The sequence below is a fragment of the Tyto alba genome, unplaced genomic scaffold, assembly GCF_018691265.1.
Source record: "Tyto alba isolate M040663 unplaced genomic scaffold, T.alba_DEE_v4.0 Super-Scaffold_46, whole genome shotgun sequence".
NCBI lineage: Eukaryota > Metazoa > Chordata > Aves > Strigiformes > Tytonidae > Tyto > Tyto alba.
In genome coordinates, this window is record NW_024881322.1 from 2583157 (window position 1) to 2604686 (window position 21530).

Below are 21530 nucleotides of genomic sequence, written 5' to 3' on the forward strand. Positions count from 1 at the left end.
TGACAGCCTGGGAAAATGGTAGACGGGGGTCACACAGCCTTTGTAGGAATGATGAGGCTCCTTCCTGAGAAGCTCAGGAGAAGTTGGCTTTAGAATATTTACCGAGTACCTGTCTCACAGACAATAGCAGGATTTGTCCCTGTCTTGTTATAGGGAGCAATCAGATGTAAATACATTGATCTCAGTGGAGTTATTAACTGACACTGGTGCAACGAAACCACCATTTGCCTTAAATGTTATGGAGGGATGACAACCAACATACTGAACAGATCTGTTTCTCAGGGATCTCTCAGGCAGGGAAGGTAGCCAATCTGTCCGTGCTGCTTTGGGCCATCTGAGCTTCCCCAGAGAATTTAGATTTCCATCTAAGTTGCATTCAGTTTGTATTCATATGGGCTTAGAATATGTTTAATGTCTTCTCTTTTTTTCTTTTATTTTCTCTGCAGTAATAGTAAAAATCTGTTTTTCTTCCCTAACTATGTGCAGGCTGGCATGGCTTTGACTTACGATCCAACAGCTGCTATACAGAATGGGTAAGGAATGCATGTTTTCTTATGCCTTTTTAAAAATTATTTTGAATGCCATCTTGTTTTCTCTTTCTGTGGTGAAACTTATTCAGAAGCAAATTCTCAGTCATATTTTGACTGAAGCATGTAATGCTATATTGTCAAGTTCTTCTTTTCATTTCCCTTTTGTTTTTATGCCCTCTTGTTTATAATATCCATTTGAATGGGAAGTTGGTTTTCCTAATAGTTTCCATCTCTATTTGGCAAATGCTAGTGGATGGTTTTTTAATCTCTATCTGTCATGAAATGGAAACCAGTAAAATTTCCCTTTACTGACTTTGCTTTTGTTAAAATAATCATTGAAGATTTCATCATATTTTGGATAATAGAGCTGTTACTTCATCTGGGGTTCTCTCTACAGGCTGGCTAGCTTCCATGGCACTATCTGAATAGAAATGCCAAATAGGGAGAAAACCTCAAATCGGTGTGTAAGCAGATGGGATTTAGGGGTACAGTTCTGAGCAACATTCTTCCTCATTTCTCAGCTCCTGGTTGCTGACACAAAGAATTGTAATTTTTTTTCAAATTTAGCAAAGCAGTTACATCATCATATTATTTACCTGCGTGATTACATTTCCAATTATATCATCAGCTACAAAAACGGAGCCTTGAAATTTAGCTATTCTTTCAGATAGGCTAACAATAATTTGAAGAGAAATGGGAGTTTTGCCCTTGAACTCTTTGACAGTCACTCTTTGATCAGAAAGATGTTTGATAAGATTATCAAATTCTGTGCATACTTCTATCTGCATTCTCCAGCTGAAGGGGAAAATGTATTGTTATAGATGAGAATGGATTTATTTGTTAAGTGTTTGTCAGAGCATTGCTATTTGAAGCATTTAGGAAAAAAAATAACATTCCCAGTAGTTTGGTTTTGGTTTTGTTTTGGTTTTGTTTTTTTTTTTTTTTTAAACAATTCTAACAGTTAATATATTTAGCTTCATTGCCCTTTACAAGCAGTAGCTATGTAGGACTCATGATAGTTCCATGTTGTGGAGGAAGCAGCCAAATCAGAGCAACTTGAAAAAAAGAGGGCGTTTACATAGTTGTGATTGCAGAATCATCTGGTACTGTTTCCCTGTTCTGACCATCCAAACAAGTCTGTCCTCTAATGTCATACTTTTCAGTTGGTAACACATTGTCGTTCATAATCCACCACTGTTTCATCCAGACAACTGGCTTTTATTTCAAAGGAATTCCTGCATGTCAGGTGCATGAATGCCTTGGAAACTGTGATTTGAACGATCCTTTGAGACTAGTAGCATTTTACTTCGAGAATAATTTTTTTGAAATTATGAAAGTTATCTCAGAATCAGAAATTATTTCTATCAGACAGTTTGCATGCTGCTCAGGTATTCAGGCTTTTCAGGTGGTTTGGTCACTCAATTGTTTGAACACACTGTCAGTGATCATTAAGAAAAGAAATAGTACCCAATGGAGAATTTCAACTCTACAGTTTTTAAAATGTTCTTTTATTTGTAAAGCATGAAATAAACTACGGCACTGGATATCTCTCTAAGAGTGACAATTCATTACTGCTTTGACATATCTCTCCTTTCTAGAGTGTCAAAATATTTTCAGTTTCACCAGGACAAAACCATGTCACTCAGAATGCTCTTATGGTGAGATCTTGATTGCATGCAGTTTCATGAGGGGAAGCTCTTACTATATGGAAAAATTGATTTGTCCACCAAAAGTTAAACAACTGCTGTTCCATCCTTTGCTTGAATCTTTAAAATGCTGTCACCTGAGGATCACCAGGGCCCTTTGGTTGCACAGTTTCTTTTTAGCTCCCCAGGCGATTCACTTAATAGTCTCTACATATCCCGTAGTTATAAATTTTTACTATTTTTCATAAGCCTCTTTACTTGCAAGTACAATAAAAATCTAGCTCATGGGTTTTATTTTCCCTGAGTCCTGGAGCACCTCGGTGCTTTGCTTGTAAAACGTGCGAATGCGATTTGTTGCTCACTGACACAAGACGGGGGTGTCGTAGCAGGTGTGCGGCCACGGTGGGAGATTGTTAAAGGCTCTTCAGTGCGATGAAGTAAAACAGGTTAACTTAATCGTCAGTGAAGGGGCATTAGGCTCTTCACGTTTCTCTTCCTCGTAGCGAGGACGTCCTGGAAGTGAGCACCAGGCTGCTGCTTGAAGCCCCCCTCGTGCCGGTGGTGTGCCCGCGCCCACCCTGGGGGTAAAATTAAAATGCTGCGCGATGCTTTGGCAGCACGGGGGGGGGACCAAGCCCTCAAGGGTTGCCTGGAGCAGCGTTACCCAAGGGTCCATAAAGCAAAGACCAGCGGGTGTTGACCCTGCACGCAGCTCAGGACTTGCTGATGTGCGGTGGTAAGCCTGGAGCTTAGTGAACTGAGGCGGGAGACGGGAAATGTAAAGCTACCCAAGCCAAGACGAAGATGCAGGTGGGGGATGAGTTGCCAAGAAAACTTAAGAAGAAAGATTGACTGCTGTTAGAGTCCTTTATAGGGTTGATAGACGCATTTTGATGAGTGCAAGTTGCTAAGTCCGTGCAGGGTTATATGGAGGATGGAAGCCTGCTAGAGAGACACGTCTCTGCAGGTGCCGTGGGTTGGTATTTAAAATTTACAATTCCTTGAGAAGCATGGATTGTATTAGGTTTTGGGAACCTCAGGGAGGAATCTGGTCTCTTGTATGTTGTCCAGATGATAAGGTGGGTTCTCACTGTTCATGGAGTAGTACTATCACTTTTATTACTGTGTAACTGCATATTTGCCTTCAAAATCTATAGCAGGAATAAAACAAAAGAGAGTGAGAGAGAGGCTTTCACTAAAAATAGCAAAGATCTTTTCCCCACAAAGGAATAGATAATTTTCTTCTGAGTCTATTACGTTGTAAAGCTTGATTCTCCATTTCATTATATTGTTTTTATGCCCATGTAACTCTGTTTAAGCATCCAGTAGAGTTACATCAGCGTAAAACTGGTATAATGGAGTGGAGAATCCAGCCCGTAGTGTACCATAGCATTGCAGTATGAGTTACTGAAGACGTGGTAACCACACACTTCAGTAGTTAAGCTCTTTTCCCCTGCCAATCTCACTGTGACTTTTTTTTTTTTTTTTTTAGAATCAGCCTTTTCTGAATTGCATTTACCAAGGTACTCAGGTTTTATTTTGGGGAGTAGTGTGCCTGTTGTAATATGCGATTGATTTTTCAATTTGTGGTATTAATACTGTTTTAGTGGTTTAATGCACTCGTACAAAGAACGAAATAGAGCTCCTGTATTTGCACCATAAGGATGCTCATTTAAAATGTTCCTGAGGCTTGAGTCCTCCTGGCCATTTGACTAAGATTGCGACGTACTGTATCAGTTTAATATCTGATATCTAGGGGACTATACTGTGCTTTTGCTGGCCAATGGGCTCAATATTCAGATAGGCCTTTTTCTTCTCAAACATCTGACTGTGTGGCTTATTGCAACAGAAAATTGCTGCCTTGATAACACTTGGTAATACTCTTACATTATGTGAGCCCCAGGATACTATTTATGAATCTAACTTTTTCAGTAGTGCCCGCAGGCACGAAGCATGAGCCAATGGTGTTTATTGCAGTGCAAATAGGATCTTGTTCTTGTGCAGATTCTGTGTGGAAGCTTGCACATTCCCCCATAGGATGGGAACCATATGGATTTTTTTATTTTTTCTATTTTTTGGCAGGGAAATAGCGACCAGACGCTACAGATAATGCAGTTCCCAAATGCGGAGGAGGGTTGATGTAGGAGGGGAGTATGTGCTTTGTCTGTTAAGCAACAGAAACTGTTCTTAAAGCATTGCCTGTGTGTGACTGATGATGTACTGGGAACGTGGTTCTTTTTAACATCTTTTAAAAACATTTTCTTTTCAGCCCTTTATAAAACCCATCTTCAGGAGCATCCAGAACATCTTTTTGCCTCCTGGTGATGAGTTTTCCCCGTGCTTACGGAATCTGGGCGTGCTGAAAAGGTCTATTTTTAATGCAAGGGCAGTGTCCATTTTGCCTTTCCCCTGACACCTGCCTTTCTACGCTTTTGCTTCTAGCATTGCAATTGCAGCTGAGGAGCGGGGACACTGGCTTGCACCTGCAAAAAAAACTGCATGGCCCAATATGAGGATGTAAACTGCATTTGCAGAAAATGCAGCTGAGCCTTTTGGAGAGCTCTCCTTAGAGCCCACAGGTCAACTACCACAAAGCCTACAGCTCTCAGAGTACCATACCAGATACCGTACATTTTAATGACAGGAAACTTGGGGGCATAATTGAATGTATCTAAAATGAGTCAAAGCCAGTATAACTCATATCTCTTTCCACTCGTCTTTCTGATGTAAATATTCTGATGACTGAGAATCCTGTATTCCCTTGGACTTACTTACAACATACATCTTCCACCTTATTTCACCTCTTCCTGAGCCTAAATTTAAAAAAAAAAAAAAAAAAAAAAAAAAGTGAAAGCCTAAGATCAAATATGGCAAGGTCAGCAGCTGCAGATCTTGTTGGGATGCTGTAGGGAGAACACGCCACTTGCATTTTTGTTCCTCACCTCTTTTATTAGGTCCCCAGCACGTCACCTATGCCAATTACATAGGAGGACATTGGCCTATTTGTACGTAAAGGGAGTTTGGGGAGATAGCCCTGTGTCCCATGGGGGCGTGCACGTGGAGCCCTCTTTGTGAGCAGGCTCTGCCAGGACAGTGCAAGGCTCCAGCTCTGTGGCAGGTTGAGCACCCCGTGCCTGGGGGGAGCTCTGCTTGAGTCAGTCCCCAGCAAGGACACCCCTGTCCTCACTGTACCACTGGACTTCACGCACGGCAGGTAGCCACATCCTTTTTTTTTTTTTTTTTTTAGACCCCTTTGTGCACAAGTGGTGCTGTGGCAGGGAGACAAGCCTCTGTCTCCGGGTGTAAGGCATTCCCGATTGCAAGATGTTTGACCTGCAGCCCGTCACTGTGACTCAGATTGTTAAACTTGATTTATTATTATTAAAAATGAAATATATGAACTGAATTTTCTCACATTGTCATTTGCTGCATCAAAATTCCTTCCTTTCTCTTTGACGCTCTGGTGCATGAATTTTCACAGTATAGCTGAGTGTCCTGATAGTATGTTTTATTTGATGCTTATTTGAGAGCATTCCAAACTGCAACAGATAAATGGTATTGGCAGGGGTATTGGAAGGGTTGTATTTTTCACATTACCAGAGTGTATATTCTACAAGCTTATGTACTATTCAGATAACTGCATCTCTAAGCTGAAACTGAAATGGTTAGCTGTCTGTCAAGTTCTTGGCTTAGCAGGCGCTTTCTGTAAATTTGGTAGTATTTACTGGGATTTATTGGAGAGTTTATTCCAAAGAGTCAGCACTACTTCCAAATGGAAAGTTGTTTCGCCCATGCACTTATCTTTGTCCGAGCAGTTCAGACAAGGTATGAATATGAGCGCAGCACCCGTGCCAGGCTGATGGATGGAATGAGAACAGAATGAACAAAAATGTGTTGTTTTCTCAAAAGGGTTTTGTTCTCATACTGTCCTTCAGTTTAAGAGGTTTATCTGTATTTCTGTACATTTTACCCATAGAGTAAATTCTGTCCGACGCCTACCATTGGGTGTTTTCATTTGCTGCACACAGCCTTTCTTAGTTCATCCACTTTGCAACAGCATAGCCAAGGTGATTTCTGGTTAACTTTGATCTGGGAGAAGACCCCTATAAAAGGACTTAGATAACAAACGTGTCATGCTAATGCCGTAGATGAACCCAGCTAGTGCTGTAAAAATCCTTTCCCCCCTCAATGTTGTATGGACTTAACGCTTGATACAAGCAGTGGGATACAGATGACTCTAAGTTCTCATAATATGATATATATAAAATTGGGCAAAGGCACAGATTTAAAATAGTCTCTGTGTGAGCATTGTAAGGGCAGATAAATGTTCCTAAAATAGCAATATATTTCTATTAAACAAAAAATCACTCAGACGCCACCTGCTGCTTTTGGCATTTTAAAATCTTTTTTGGAATAGAGAGAACAAATGATTGCTTCTCTGTCTCCCTCTCCCCTCCTAACTTTGAATGTTTCCACCCAACCTTCAGAGACGGCAGCCTGTTTTTCCGAGGCTATTGGCTGGATGAAATTGGGGGTTATTTGAGCCTGCATCCAGTCTGAACTAGACTGATTAGTACTAAATCCGGGATGCCAGGGCGATCAGGAAATAGAGCACTTGTTTAAACACCAGTAATGATTCTTTTGTTGCATGGCTCTCGTGGAAAGCTACTGTTGATTGCCTCAGTGTGGGGAGAGAGGAAAAAAAAAAACAAAAAACCAAACCAACATAAAAAGACAGGGAATGTAATCCGCTTCACTGTTACAGAGAGAGCATATGTGCAAAATCTTGAGTTACTCGTAAGATTGGTGCCTGCTCTATGAGAAGGGTCAGCATGGGGTTTAAATCGGGCAAGAGAACACTGCACAGGAGTGTTTCTCAGAGTCCCAAATATCATCATTTTGACAGCTGTAAGATCACAAACTTTCTTCCTTTAAGCAATTTTCTTTTTCTGGCTTACAGTTAAAACTGAAAAAAGGGGCAAATGCAAAAATCTTTACAAGCACACACATATTAAGTACTTACACGATCCACCAGTAGCGATATTTTCCAAATGATAATTTTATCGATAATCATTAACCCACAGGGAAGGAGAAGGAATATAACTTTTATTACCATCAAGCAAGAGATAGTGCAACTTTTGTTCATAGCATGCAACAGTGGAAATAAAAACAACTAAGTCTGAGATTTTCAGTACTGCCTGGGGCATTTAGGCTCATAATTCCTGATACATTTCACTGGAAGGTGGGTTTTTTGCTCTCTGCCTAGATGAATATGAAAATTTCAGCCAGAGTTTTTGTAGCCATCCCTTAATAAAATAATTCAGGCATGTATGTGGAATGTGTTATTCTCAGCAGTGAAGCATTAAGGTCTGAAAAGAAAACAGTACCGCATGTAAAAATGAAATCAGTAATATTGTCTTTGATATCGTGCAAGAAATTTCCATTCACTAGCTAGCACTCTGGAAAATCAGCTGTCTTTGCATTTCAGATAATTACTTCTTGTATCGTGAAGTTCTATATTTGTGCTAGTTGAAATGAAAAAAATATGCTTTGTGTAAATATTCCTCCTCCTTTCCATTTCCAAGATCTGTTCAGTGGAGCCATCACATCTTCTTTATTGTGGTTTTGGAAATAGATGGACATCATTACCTGTGTAGACTTTTTTGTCTTTGCCCGAGAGGCAGTGAATTAGTTAGAGCCTAGCAGTCGAAAGGTTCAAAGAAATCTCGCTTTTGTTCTTTGTTTGCAGATTTTATTCCTCACCGTACAGTATTCCAACAAACCGCATGATTCCACAGACATCAATCACGCCATTCATTGCTGCTTCCCCTGTCTCTACATATCAGGTACGTCAGATTTGCACTTGTCTACTATGTTTCTCAGTTAATTATGTTTTGGATGTGGATGAAGGCAGAGTGTATACCACAGAAAATTGTATGACTGCTCGTGCTCTTGACTCATACTTTAAACAAAAGGCTTTCTAGTACTATTCAGGTATCATTTGGTGCAGAGTTTTAAGTGTTTCCTGCATTTTTTACACTGGAATTTAAAGCCACCATAATTTTTTATTTCAACCAGCTTCTCTAGTAAGTAGCATTTTGCTTTATTTCCAGTTGACAACAGCAGAAGTTTATCATTCTTATTTAAATGTTTTGTCATTTTGGCTCCCCTTCATTAGCCAAAAGTTTTTTTAGATGTGTTTTGTTTTTTGTTTGGTTTTTTTTTTTTTTTTTAGAATTTATGTTGACTGCATCATACTTTAACCTTTTGACCTCAGCTGTATTTCCTCCAGTAACAGCATCCTTTAAAAGTGCTCATTTTTATCCAATAATCCCTGAGAAAGCAAGTTACTTGAGGATAACTGTCCTCATATCCTTCTTTAGTCTCCCACACGTTTTGTCGTTCAGAATTTCTCTTTTCAGCATATCCCTCACAGATCTCCACTGGGAAATTATTGCCATGCTCTGGCTTTCTGAGATGGAAGTCAAAACCAGGTTGTATAGTTTTATTATTAACCATTCTCTGGGAACATATCACTTCACTCTGAAGCTGGTCAACGGCTGTACATTTTCCCATTCCAGTTATTTCTGCCCTATAGCATCAGTGCTCTTCCAATTCTGAGTCCTGCCTGAGACAAGCTACGCGAACTTGCAAAGCTGCATGGTGGGTTGTCCTTAATGTTAGGGTTGGTTTGTTGGGCGTGGGTTTTGAGATGGTATGCCGCTGCTTATCGGCAACTCTGGGAGGTTGTGCTTACGCTTTCTGTGTTTTAAACTTGATCCTCAAATGTCAGTGATTCTTGTCATTTTCTCTGAGTTTCGTGTCGTTTAAGTTTAGATGGCTTTGTAACACTTAACAAACAAAAGTTGTTTTGGTGAGATAAATTCCGTAAATTTCAGTAAGTGGCACCACCAGAGAAATGTCAGTGCTGGAGACATGCAAGTGCAGCTCACATGCACCTTTCTCAGTAGCAAAGCTGGCTTTAGAGGCATTCCCCCCCCCCTTTTATTCAGGCCACTGAATTCAGGCCACCCAGTCACTTGTTCCCATCATTGCTCCACAGCTCACAGTTGCTCTCTTCTCCCATCCTGACTTGAACCACTACGTTGGTTCATGGTTTGATGCATTTGCACCAGAAACATTGATTTTTAATTATTTTTTTTTTTAGCCCATATCATTCTCTGTAGATAGTTTGCAGTGTAAGCCCAAAGGCATTTGCCCTGCCGCAGAGGAGGAACTGCAAGGCTGCAACAGTAGGAGCAATGAGCAGCAGCAAGATGTGGCAACTCTACTATGTTTTAACTAGTAGTGATTCACACCAGAAATTCTGTTGTAGAGGTGTGTTTGCATGTGTGTGCGCTGATTTCGGTTCTAAAGATGCTCCACCGAGCTTGCTTTTCAACAAAAAAATCTACTTTGATAAACTTCAGCAAGCGTTAAAGCACACAATTATACACAATTAGTTCTCACCCCTTGCTTCATGAACGAAATCACAGGGCATCTGGAGAATCAGGACCTTGTAGCTTTCTCCTAGTCATCCCTGCTCATGCTCAGTCTGAGATGCCACATGCCCACCCATCTCCATGAGCTCGGGGTTAGCTGAAGCACCACTTTATTTTTTGTGTACTTCCTTTGCGTTGTGGTGCCCTGGCTGTTAGAAAAGGGAACTACAATACGCAGTTCTTGGGGTTGAGTCTGAGTTATGACAGCGGGTGTGTCATTCACGCTTGGCACAACAGGGAGTTCTGGCTCAGAGGTGCCACCACAAATGTGCAAGCACTCTGTAATGCATTTAATTGTTAGTAAAATGGGTATAGCCGTGGAATATGGTACCTGTCAGTCATAAGGCAGAACAACAGAGAAGGACTTCGGTGAGGCATGTAGACTTCTGCTGGGAATGGACCCCACGATACCCAAGTTAAGAGACGATCCTGGGGAGCAGGGACATCTTAAGCCAGCTTTGAAATGGAAACTTTCAATTAGAATAAGCTTCAAAAACTCTGAATTAGATCTACGGTTCTTACTGAAAATGGAATAAATCATTCTGGGAAAGCTGAAAATGTTATGCCTTTGAAAGTTCATACAGATACTTTTGAAAATAAACTTGGAGCATTTTATGTCTTCTGCACTGTCGGTTGGATGACATGTTCATGATTATATTGATGGATGAAAGCAAACAATACAAATGAAAAAAATGGGACAACATGGAATATTGAAGACTGCTTTATGAGATAAAACGGTGTGAATCATAGAAGAGGTGCAATCGCTCAGACTTCTGACTTCGGAAGAAAACGTTATCAAATGAAATTTGAAGGCTTTTTCCTTTGTCAATTACTTTATGAAGCATAAATGAATTCTGTGTTGAGTTACATGACCTACGTCTTTTGCCAAAATTATCTCCGTAGTTGTAATAGAAAGAATATTTTCAAGTAAAGCTTTGAGTTCTGTTTTAAACTTTTCTCTGCTAATTGAAAGTATTTGATATGCAGGTCCAGAGTACTTCATGGATGCCTCATCCGCCGTATGTTATGCAACCAACAGTAAGTGGATACTTGCTTATATCCAGCTAAGAGTGCTTGCACTGTAGCCTCGCTCTGCTTGTCAGCCACATTAAAGTCCTAGGTCATGTAAGAGCAGCCAGCCGCTCCCTTTGACAAGAGCCCTCCGTTGTGAAGATTCTGCTTCTTTAAAAGAGCACCGTTTGATTTAGTGAAAAGGGGAGGATGGGTGATGTGTTATCTAATTGCATTGATTATAAGAGAATAACAACCTCTAAAATGTGGCTGCTGAAGCTTTGCTTCAGGGACTGCAAGATAACTACATTCCTGCATACTTCGAATTGCCAGGATCAACATGTTACCCCTCCCTTATATGCTTATCCATAAAAAAAGTCTTCTGTAGTTGTATGTACTTTAAAAGATCCTCGATGGCTCAGTAATGCATTTCAAGTACTGGAAAAGGGCAGAGCACAGCTGTCTTACAGAGTCTCTGATAAATCTGAATCTGCTTTATGATTTGACCAGCCAACTTTTTTTCTTACCCCTGAGTAAATTGTCATCTTTCATCAGTTTGTAGGTACCACTTAAATCTTCATTATACTTCTACCAACATTCATTAGCAGTAGTGCAGGTGACTTTGTGTTTACCTCACGGAAGAGTTTTGATGCTCTTTGCCTAAATATTAGTGATATACCAGAAGGAAACAACATACTGAATCCCACTGTGTACAGATTACTTTCGTTTTGTTTCCTACCTTTGATCAGTTTCTCACGTATCGATCCACTTAACTGTGTCATTAATCAAAATTCAGGTGTGTATTCCACATAACCATCAATACATTGATTTATATGAGGAGGTTAAAATTAAAATGAAGGTGTATGGTTTAAGATTGTTTGTTATTCACATCTGTGTTCAAATATTTTGACTTCCTAATAGAGGAACCTCTGGTGGCAGTTAGCTACACAACAACGTGGATATAATTACACTACAAACCCATTTAGTAGCACAGGACTCTCATCCCAATTTAAAGTCCCCTTCCACATCCCTCAACTATTTGGAGACAAGTTCTTCAGTTTTCTGTCACCAGGCTGTGACCACAGTGTGGGACTGACTGCCTCCTGGAAGCCCAGTTCCTACCGCGGTGGTGCTGCCCCTCTCTCCAGACCCTGGTGGAAGTTTCCATCTCAGCGGAGGAAAGCTACTGCTGTTTTCCTTGGAGGGAGATGAGCAGTTAAAATCAGTCCCGTATTCTAATATTTGGATTTAATTGCAGACCACAAGAAATCTTAGAGGTGTGTATATGATGAGTTATCAGACTTGTGGAAGCCAAGCGATCTCTGATCCCTGCAGAAAGACTCCCTTTCTAAAAGGAAAACTTCAGCCCTTTACCAATCCCAGTTTGTGTGTCTACGTGTGTGTGAGTTTTATTTGACCATGTTCAGCAAAGCATTTTTCTGCAGTACTAGAAGAGGTATTTTGGTGTAGTAATTGTATGTCTGTACCCCTTGGTAAAGGGCTGTGAAGAGAAAAATAACTTTTACAGGAGTGGCACTCTCAGTATGCCAAGATAAAATTTGTGTTCATTGCCAGCCAGAGCTGTGTCAATGAAAAGATATGTGCTTGTAGGTGGAAAAGCAGAGGAACAGCGGGTAAGTGGTGTAACTTTCCAGTTCCAGTGTCACTGCCATTGTGGGTTACCTCCATTTGTTTTGCTGTAGCAATCCCAGTCTGTTCACTGAAGGATTTTTCCCATGTGTTTCCCAAGATTATGTTCTTAAATAAATGGACATGAGGCATTTAGTACTGAAGAAGTATAAAAGCAAAAAGGCAGAACTACCATTCCCCAGGTTTCATTCAGAGATGAATTCTTTATTAGAAATGTCTGAAAAGTTGTCAGAGAATTACTACACAGAGGACTCAAGAGGCAACAGAATTAATGGCCTGTTTTGAAAGAAAATAAAGAATCTGTGTCCATTGTAAGTTTGCTGTAGTTTCATGCCTAACTATAGGCTCTATTCTAGGCACCTCCACAGCTCAAAAAAAAAAAAAAATGAAGAAAAGATTATGATAAAGTTGGCAGAATTTAAGACATGAGTTTTGGTAACCCTATGAGCTGATGAAACTGGGAACTTTCTAATTTGGTTAGCTGTTTGTTTCTTCATGTAACTTAGTTTGCCATGTTATTATCTAAATTGCCACCGCTCTATTTCATAACATTTTATGAGATGATTGATTGTGGCACATGATGTCCCACTGGAAACCAGTGCAGATAAATATTACATACCCCTTGCCCCAGGAAGGAGAACATTTTGTTAAGCCTCTGTTATTCTTTGTGAGGAGAAATGAACTCATAGAGAAAGCACAGTTTGAATTGCTCATATGCTGGTGGTTAATTCTTTGTTTTGATTGTAAGTGTCGACTAAATCATGTTACTGGATGATTAGCTTTTCATTTCCGGCAGAAAGTCCTACTTGATATTTATGTATAATTTAACACCGCCTTGTGTCCCTCATGACAGAAAAATAGGCAGGACCATGCTGTCGAGGAGACAAAGGAGGTTTTTCATTCAGCGTGCTGCACACAGGCAGGACGGTTCTCTCTACCCTGTGCCTGCCTGTCCCTTCGCTGCCTGCTCCTCATGCCTCCTTTGCCACCCGCCTGCCCACTCACTAAATGCCATGCTCTTTCTCCAGTGATGCCACCTGCAGTAGGTTGGCCTGCCAGACAGGTTGCTCATTTATTTCCCTTTCTCAGCCAGATTTTCCTGATGTGTGCATTCTGTATCTGTTTACTTGGTGGATTGAAAAAAAAAACCCAACGCTATACTAAAATATTTTATCTCCAATTCCTTCCGTAGCTTTTTAACTGCAACCAGATGAACCCCTGACCCTAACAAATAACTATAACATATCTATTAATTGGAAAATATTTGAATATATTGCTTTCTATTCCCCAACCTTGTTTGTCTTCTTACTTTTGTGACCTCCTTAAAAGATAACAACCAAAAGGAAATTCTGTGAGAAAAGAACAATCAGAGGGTTTTTTTCCTAATGGGAGAAAGTCAAATGGGCAGTCAAGGACTCTGCAGGTATATCATAATTTACTCATGATATTCCCTGTAATTTTTAACCGTGATGTCATAGATTGCTGCCAATGAGCAACTGCTAATACAATTTTTAGAGGGTTTTTATTTTTTGTTATCAGTGATTTTTGCTAGCCTTATGCTAAGAACCATGGAAAATTAATAGCAAATAGGTTGAGGTAGCATTGTTATTTCAGAATAAATAGTATTAAAAATAATCTGCTGCTGGCATAGTAGGGTCACATGTGAAAACCTCTCAAATCTTTGTGCTTGCACAGCCTTCAGGGTTTTGGAAAGCAGGATTCCTGGATCATGATGAAAAGTTTACCTGGAGGCTCATGTGCGACTCAAGACACTTTTGAAAAATGTACCCTTTATAAATAGAGCCTTCACCATGTTTTGACCATATTGACTGCTCTGTGTCCGAGTTAAGAATGCCTTAAATTTGCCAGTTTTGTTGCTCTGGCACGTGCCCTGGTCCCTCTCACTAGCTCTAATGGAAGACAAAGTCCAGAAGAGTTGTGGCAGTGTGGGTTTGGATTTATACTGGCATAACATTTAATGCACTGATGGCAGTCTGGGCTCCCTTTAGTTAACTGTAGCTTTCAAAGTACAGTGCTCACTCATCCCTACTTGAAACAAGTCTTGTATTTCATTACTGCCTCAGGATAAGGATAGATGGATAGCGATGACAGAATCAAAACATAAATGGGATAAGAGTTATTCTGGGGATTTATAACATTTGCCATATTAGTGTGTTTTTCCTGTAGTCCCCGAAGGCTGTCTGATGGTTCAGGGAAAACTTTGAAAAACATGTTGTTTAGAGTCAATTCACATATATATAATCTTCTTTTTTATTAATGATGACATTTGCGTAAAACTCTTTTGATTCAAATCTTTATCACGAATAATAAATGTACTGTTTTTTTCTAAAGGCAAATTTTTTTAGCGAACCAACAGAAATGTTCTACCCTAATACTGTATGTGCACACCGCTTTTAACCTTACCCTCTTCTATTTGCAAGTAAAACTGTGTGACCGTAAGTAATCACTGGGTACACACAGATATATGTTCTTGTCAGTCTGGAATAGTTTCTGCATAATAGCTGCAGAAGGAAAATGCCAGTGGCAGCATGAAGAGTGCAAGCAGAGCAGCATATGGAAAAAACCTACTATTGATAATAATAATAAAGTGTGTTGGGGAGAACTTCTCTTCTGGACATTTCTCAAGCCCTTACAGCCCTTTTAGAAAGGTCAGTGTCTTAACAAATGCCCTTATTATTTTTTTTTCTGTCTTCCTTCCTCTGGCCCGTGGCTGACTGTAATCCGTCTGTCTTTAAAAGCAACAACAAAAATGTTTCTTATTTCATAATCAGTGTAAAACCCCTACTTTGGTGAGAAGTGAGGCTGAGTAAGGGCTCCAGATTCTTGCCTTTTGATTGCTGTGCATGAATGTAGCATAAAAAGTACAAACTGTCCAACTGAAATATATCGGTTTTCATTTTCTCACTAGCGACTCTGTTGTTTTGGATAATACCCAAAATACCACAGCAGTTTCAGTGTTTTGATTCCTACGCTCTTGAACAAAGAACTTGCTTGTGCTCTGTTCAGTGTCCCTCTCCCAAGACAGCTTTCTCTACCTCCCGTTTGTTGCTCTACCTTTTCAGCAAATAGAGCCCAGAATCCATCTTGCATTTGCCCGTTGGAGTGTAAGGGAACAAAGTCTGTCCTCTGCAGACAGCTGAGTCCTGCCTCCAAGATGAAATGTGAGAATTCAGCTAGCTGGTATGAAAAGTAAACAGGAAATAATCCTTAGAAACTGGAATCTCCAGCTAGTCTTTTAACTTTTAGATGTGTATTTTTAAGAGATCCTTTGAACGTGAACTTACTTGAACTTTTAAGTCTAAAGAGTTTAGAGGTTGAAACAACTAACCAAATACCAATGGCAAAGTTCTGCTGAACAATTTTAATTCCAGTGTTTCCCGAGGCAGAAAATCAAGGACTGCCAATTCTATAACTCTGATAATCAAGACAGTAATTGGCGATGTTCCTTTGGGACAGGCAGGCTCGTTTGAGGTCATTTCTACCTTCCTCTCACCCCGCACCCACTGTACATAGATGACTCACTGCCACTAAATGGATAATTTCAGACTCAGCTGAGCACATGCTTACTGACCCTCTTGAGCGCCAGGTGCTGTTGTGTTGAGGAGAGTACCCAGGACAGAAAATCCATGCCCGAGCTCAAGCAGGTCAGGCCACTAAAAGGAAATGGGTGTAAATAATTCACCCGAGTTGCATCTCGTACTCAAGTGTAGGGGATTGTGCGTTTGGTTGTACAGCTCTTCTGGAATCATCTCAAAGTATTGCTGCAGTCATTTGTTCTGCTGTTGTAGAAATTAATATGAATTACCATGAATGGCAGAAAAAGATATATTAAAGTTAGATTTCCAACCTCTTTTGACACTCTACTAGAGCCCCCTAGTGAAACTGGACATTTTTTTGTGATGGCAGCAAGACACGCCACATATGGATTCACTTAGAAAACATGGACGGGAGAACCACAAGCATTTCCAGTAGACAAGCCCTTGTATTTGAGGAACTTGTGCTTTGCTGTTTTATCCTAAAAAGGCTTCAGAGTTCTAGTAAAATTTTCTCTTCTTTCAAATATTCTACAGATAGTATGAATACTAAATGGATAAACCATCAGTCTAAGATTTTTTTTTTTAAAGACATTTACATTAGTGGAAAAAACATATATTTCATACAAATCTATAAATGTAAATGGAAAAGATATTTGGAAAAGAAGGTGGCTGACACTAAATTTGAAAGGTACCCCAGAGATTTTGAAGCCAGGAAATTCTGGTTGAGGTTATGGAATATTGATTTCTTTTTAACAGAAAAGATGCAACCTTAACCGTCAGCCTTCATTGTCAAGAAAAATCTCAACACAGCAGCTGTTTAAAAGCAGGAAGTTTTATCAAGGGGGGCTATTTTTTTAAAAGGTAGTTATTAATTTGTAGACATTAGAGTACCTTCTGTGAAAGAATGTAGTGCATATTTAAAAAAATCAATCTAAATTTTGTACAAAGCCTGCAGTCTGTTTTAACTTTTCCAACTTCATGTGCATCAACTAAGACTGAAAATCAGTAATACTTTATTTATTTCATATGATATATGTAATGTCTCTGGTTGCATGTAGATTTGCATTTATGTCAAGTTCTAAACTTACACCAAGTCAAAAACCTGAATACGAACTGTAAGGTTCATATGTCATGTTTGCCATTTTGAGCAAAAATTCCTCATTTGTTGAGCACTGGTCAATTTAGTTATTATCCAGGTGGTAGATTAATAAGTAGGCAGAATGCGATAGGATCAGGAGAGAACGATTGACTGGTAAGCATGTGGTATTAATTACAGGCCAGGAGTTAGATTAATGAGTGTGCAGAAAGTAATAGGCTCAGCAGAGTGGTGAATTAGGTAAGCATGTGATTTGTCAGATGATTTCTCAGTTTAGCTTATCATCAAATGTTTTTCCATGTGTATTGCATCGTGGTTATGCGTGCATATGCATGCTGTGAACTGGAGAGGCACGTGATACATGTATGTTACAGCCCTCTCGAATTTATCCTCTGTCATGGACCATCTCTTGTTTTTTTTTTTTGCCTGGTATTGTCCATTATCTTGCAGCTGATGCTAATATTATCCAACTTCTGCAGTGAGAACTCTGCTACGCCGGCGTAAGCAAATCAGACGTTATGCATGTAGTTAGCAGGACGCAAGCCTGCGCGCAACACAGATGGTCGTATAGTGCCATTGCCAAACGTGCAAGTTCTGTGAGGGTGGAAAGGAAAGGCAGCAGTTTTCATCCGCCCCGGGCAGCTTTGAATAAGCTCTGTGCTCTGGGTGTGCAGAGGTTTCGCTCTGGTTGGTGACAAGGCTGGGAACGAGCTGGTGGGTGCCTGCTGCATGGGGCGGTGGGTCCCTTCCCCACGATGGAGATGTGGTTCTCATTTCCGTAGTGCAGTTAAGGATAAAGGACGTTGCTGCAGGGCAGTTCTCCAGCAGAAAGGGTCCTGGATCTCCTTTCAGCTTCCCAAACCCCATCCCTGCGCTGCGGAAGAATCAGCATTTCCATTACAGGTGAGACACTGGGCAGCTTTGGAGAAGGGAACAGCCCCATGAACCCAGAACAGCGTTATTGAGGAACAGCTGTGTTATACAACTAGAGTAATGCTAGGGCAGCCCTGTAACTGTGATGACTCCAAAATAAAGACTGGCACAACCTGTCAAAGTTGTAAACGTGAATTTCTGCTAGTGAAGGATCAAGTCAAGTTTTAGGCTATTGACAAGATGTCCTTTTATATGCAACTGAGCAGGAAGGGGGTTATGTAAGAATCAATGTGTACGCAGCAAAGTTAATTATTGTATTATTATTTTTTAACATAAGCTATTCATATGGGGTTTTGTCCCAGAGGATTCAACTGTTATTGTAAGCAAATTCCAAATGAAAATCACACGTACTTGCTGAGCTATCAATGTAATGCACAGTTATATTCATCCTTGCTGGAGCTCCTTTTCGACCTGAGCCTGCCTTTCCTCACAGTTGTTTCAAAGGATGCACATAGGCTTAGAGCACTTAGTGACAGATACTTTTTCTTCTGCCACTGATCCGTTGTGTGACCTTGGAGAAAGCATTTTTCTTCTCAGCCTCAGTTTCTCATTTGTCCTATTTGTCTTTTTTTTTTAAATCCCAATCTATTTAGATTATAAAACTGTCATACCGCTAAATAGCTTTTATTAGATATTTGTGAAAATTCTGGTGGAGCAAGGGCCTGTCTTGACTGAGGCCTCTAAACACAGCCTCACAATGATACCATTAACATTTAGGGTTTTCCTGTTAAATATTAAAATAAGCCTGTCCTAGCTACAAAGGGAAATATTGGATCTGATTTTTACCAGTATAAATCAAGAGTTAACTTTGCTTAAGAAAATTAAATTGCATAGGTGTGAAACAGTGAGACTTAGAAGAGAATCACGCCTGCAGCAATAAGTTGATGAAGGAGACTCTGGCACCTTCTTAATCCTTAGAACAAATGCACTTCCATAAATTACCATTATGTTATGCAAGTGTATTCAAGGAGCGGTTTACGTAAGGAGGGAAAACTAGCCAATCTATATATTACTTATGATTACATCATGGTTTATCTAGTGCAGGAGTTGGGTAAAAATTATAATATTCTACTCTAAGGACTTAGTGACCGGTTTATAAGACTCAGGATTCCTGCTGTATCCAGGAAACATACTGTATAATCCCTTCCAAAACCTGATTGAATAGTTTGATTTGTTGCCTCTTGATAATCCTGTCAGGAAGCTTGTTTCAGAACACCTTTTCTCTGAGGCTTAGCATCTCATTTTTAATTTCCAACCTAAAGGTACTCCATTTTACATCCATCTGTTCTTGGTCAAACGTTCTCCCCTACCTTCAGTAACTTCTCCCTTCTTCATGTTCACCACATTAATTTATAGACAAAAATCTTACCTGCATCTTCATTTTCTAGGTTAACTATATAAACGTCACTATGTGTTTTCAGTAACTTGGGGATTTTGTACCTCTGGCTGTGACAATGACCCTTCTTTGGATCTGTTCCACTTTGAATTCATTTTTCTGGGACACTTGATGCTCACAGTATTCCAGCCTTTTGTACAACGGCATTAATACTTCTTTCTCTTTGCTGGGAGTACTGTGCTGCATTGTCAAATAACATCTTTTTTCCCTTGTGCGCATGACCTTGCTAATGCAGTCACCGTGTAATTCACCGATACACCTAGGTTTTCTTCTTCTTCCAGGTTTCCAGCAAATGCTTCTATGTTATAAAGGAAACCACATATTAGCCTAATTGTCTTCATTAATTTGTGTCTTGATCTGTTTAATCCAGTCCTTCCTGTAGAGTAGTTCAGTCTGCCACTTTACTGAATGTGCCTCACAACTTTGTAGTTTCTCCAAATCTTGTTATTCAAAGTCATTATTAAAAGTATTGGATGAGAACAATCCTTATGGAGATCTTAGTGACCCTCTCACTGAAGCAGTATAGCTTGTCTTTTAGCATGGCCGGTTGTCATTTCCTTTTTAGTTAATTCTTTATCATCCCCAAAGTTTAGTAATTTCTAGTGTAGCACTGCCTAAAATACTTCATTGACCTTCAGAGAGCTTAGATCCGCCGCATGTCCTTTGTCTAGAAAATAGGTCATTTTATTTTAAAAAATGAGGTTGGCTAGCTCTATCTTTGGTTTATCTACGTTCTGTCTTCATTAATGTCCTTTAGTCCCGGACACTGGACCCGTGCTTAGGTGTGCCAGCTCTTCCATTGCTCTGCAGTAGAGATGATCCACTCCTGGTTCCTCGTTTCACTTGTACCCATCCCTTGAGTTCAGTGACTCCTCTGGGTTTTCCATCTCCTTGGGCTGTATTCATTCCTCTGCCCAAACTCTCATTCTCAGAAAGCTGCCTCTTCTGTCTGATGGCTTTTGTGGGAAATTAAGGCAATGTCCTTATTCTGTTGGGGCTATTTCTGAAGTAACTTTAGTCTGTACCTCATCCTCACCGTACAGGGATCTCAGCTCTGGGTTCTGTCCTTGGTTTTCATTTATTTATACGAGAAACCTTTTGTTAGGTGTTTAAGTATCATTTGCAAAGTCTCAGATAGACTTTTGGTGAATCTTACTGTTGGCCTCTAGATGTAGCTTTCTTTGTAATTTTTTTTTTCCCTTCTGTGTTCATTCCTGATAAACTTACTGAGGTGTCTGAGTAAGTGTCTGACTAATTAACACCTCCTCTACTGTAACTGGTGAAGCATCTTAATAACATAATTATTTTAAAATTATTTTTGCAGAGAGAGTGCTAACAGTTTTTTTATATCGATGTAGAAATGTACACTGTGATTTGACATCCTGGAAGTTAGAAACATCCATGATATTGTAAGTAATAGCTTACTATTGAATGTAGTCAGGTCTAACAGTATTTGCCATTCATTTTTTACTCTATTAGATAAAATGCTTTCTTTTCAGTTCAAATGTCTTTATAAAGAATGCAGTATTGACCTAAGCTTTGCAGGACAGTGGCAAATCCAGATCAAATCACGCGTATCTTTCCTAAACTGATTTCAGTCCCACTGAAGTGGAGTGATTGCTTAATTATAGTTTGCACATTGTAACCTTGTGGCCTTATTTTCCTCTCAAACTGGTGTAAATTAGGAATAAATCCATTCTAAGCCCATGCATTCAACAGTGTGTGCCAAAAGGTTCTTGTTACAAATCAGTGGTATCTGCAACGTTGTTGAGAGCATGGTTTCAACCTCTTTCGTACATGATTGCAAAACAAATAGTGAAATATGATAGCGTAAACACTGAACATTCTTTGACTGTTTCATAGTGGATTGATGAAGAATGAGTTGTGTAACACGGTGACAGATCAACAGAGTATGAAGAATTTTGAGGGAGTGCCGAGTTGTTATTTAGCGAAACCACTGAATGGTTATTTTTTGGACTACCTGCCAAAGAGAGACGCACTTCCAGCTTTCTTATCAAATGGCCTATTGTTTAAAGGAAGATGGAAGTTAGGGGCTGAAATGTCACTACTTCTAACCGTGGTTTAAATGCGATTTGTTATTTCTTATTACCAACTACAGCCTTGAGCATACCGAGTTCAAGGACGTCTGCTGAACAGCTTTGCCACTCCATGCCTTTTAAATAAGCTATCTGGGAGGTTCTGTAGCATC

At 39.9% G+C, this 21530-nt stretch overlaps 1 protein-coding gene across 6 annotated transcripts in view; it reads left to right on the forward strand.

Annotated features, from left to right (window-relative positions):
- Window positions 1-21530, forward strand: part of RBMS3 (RNA binding motif single stranded interacting protein 3) — a 721589-nt gene that overhangs the window by 641853 nt on the left and 58206 nt on the right. For all 6 annotated transcript variants that reach the window (XM_042806473.1, XM_042806470.1, XM_042806471.1 and 3 more), the window contains 3 exons: window positions 487-533; window positions 7926-8022; window positions 10666-10716. In XM_042806473.1, the coding sequence (XP_042662407.1) occupies window positions 487-533; window positions 7926-8022; window positions 10666-10716 (195 nt within the window). The remainder of the gene's footprint in view (window positions 1-486; window positions 534-7925; window positions 8023-10665; window positions 10717-21530) is intronic.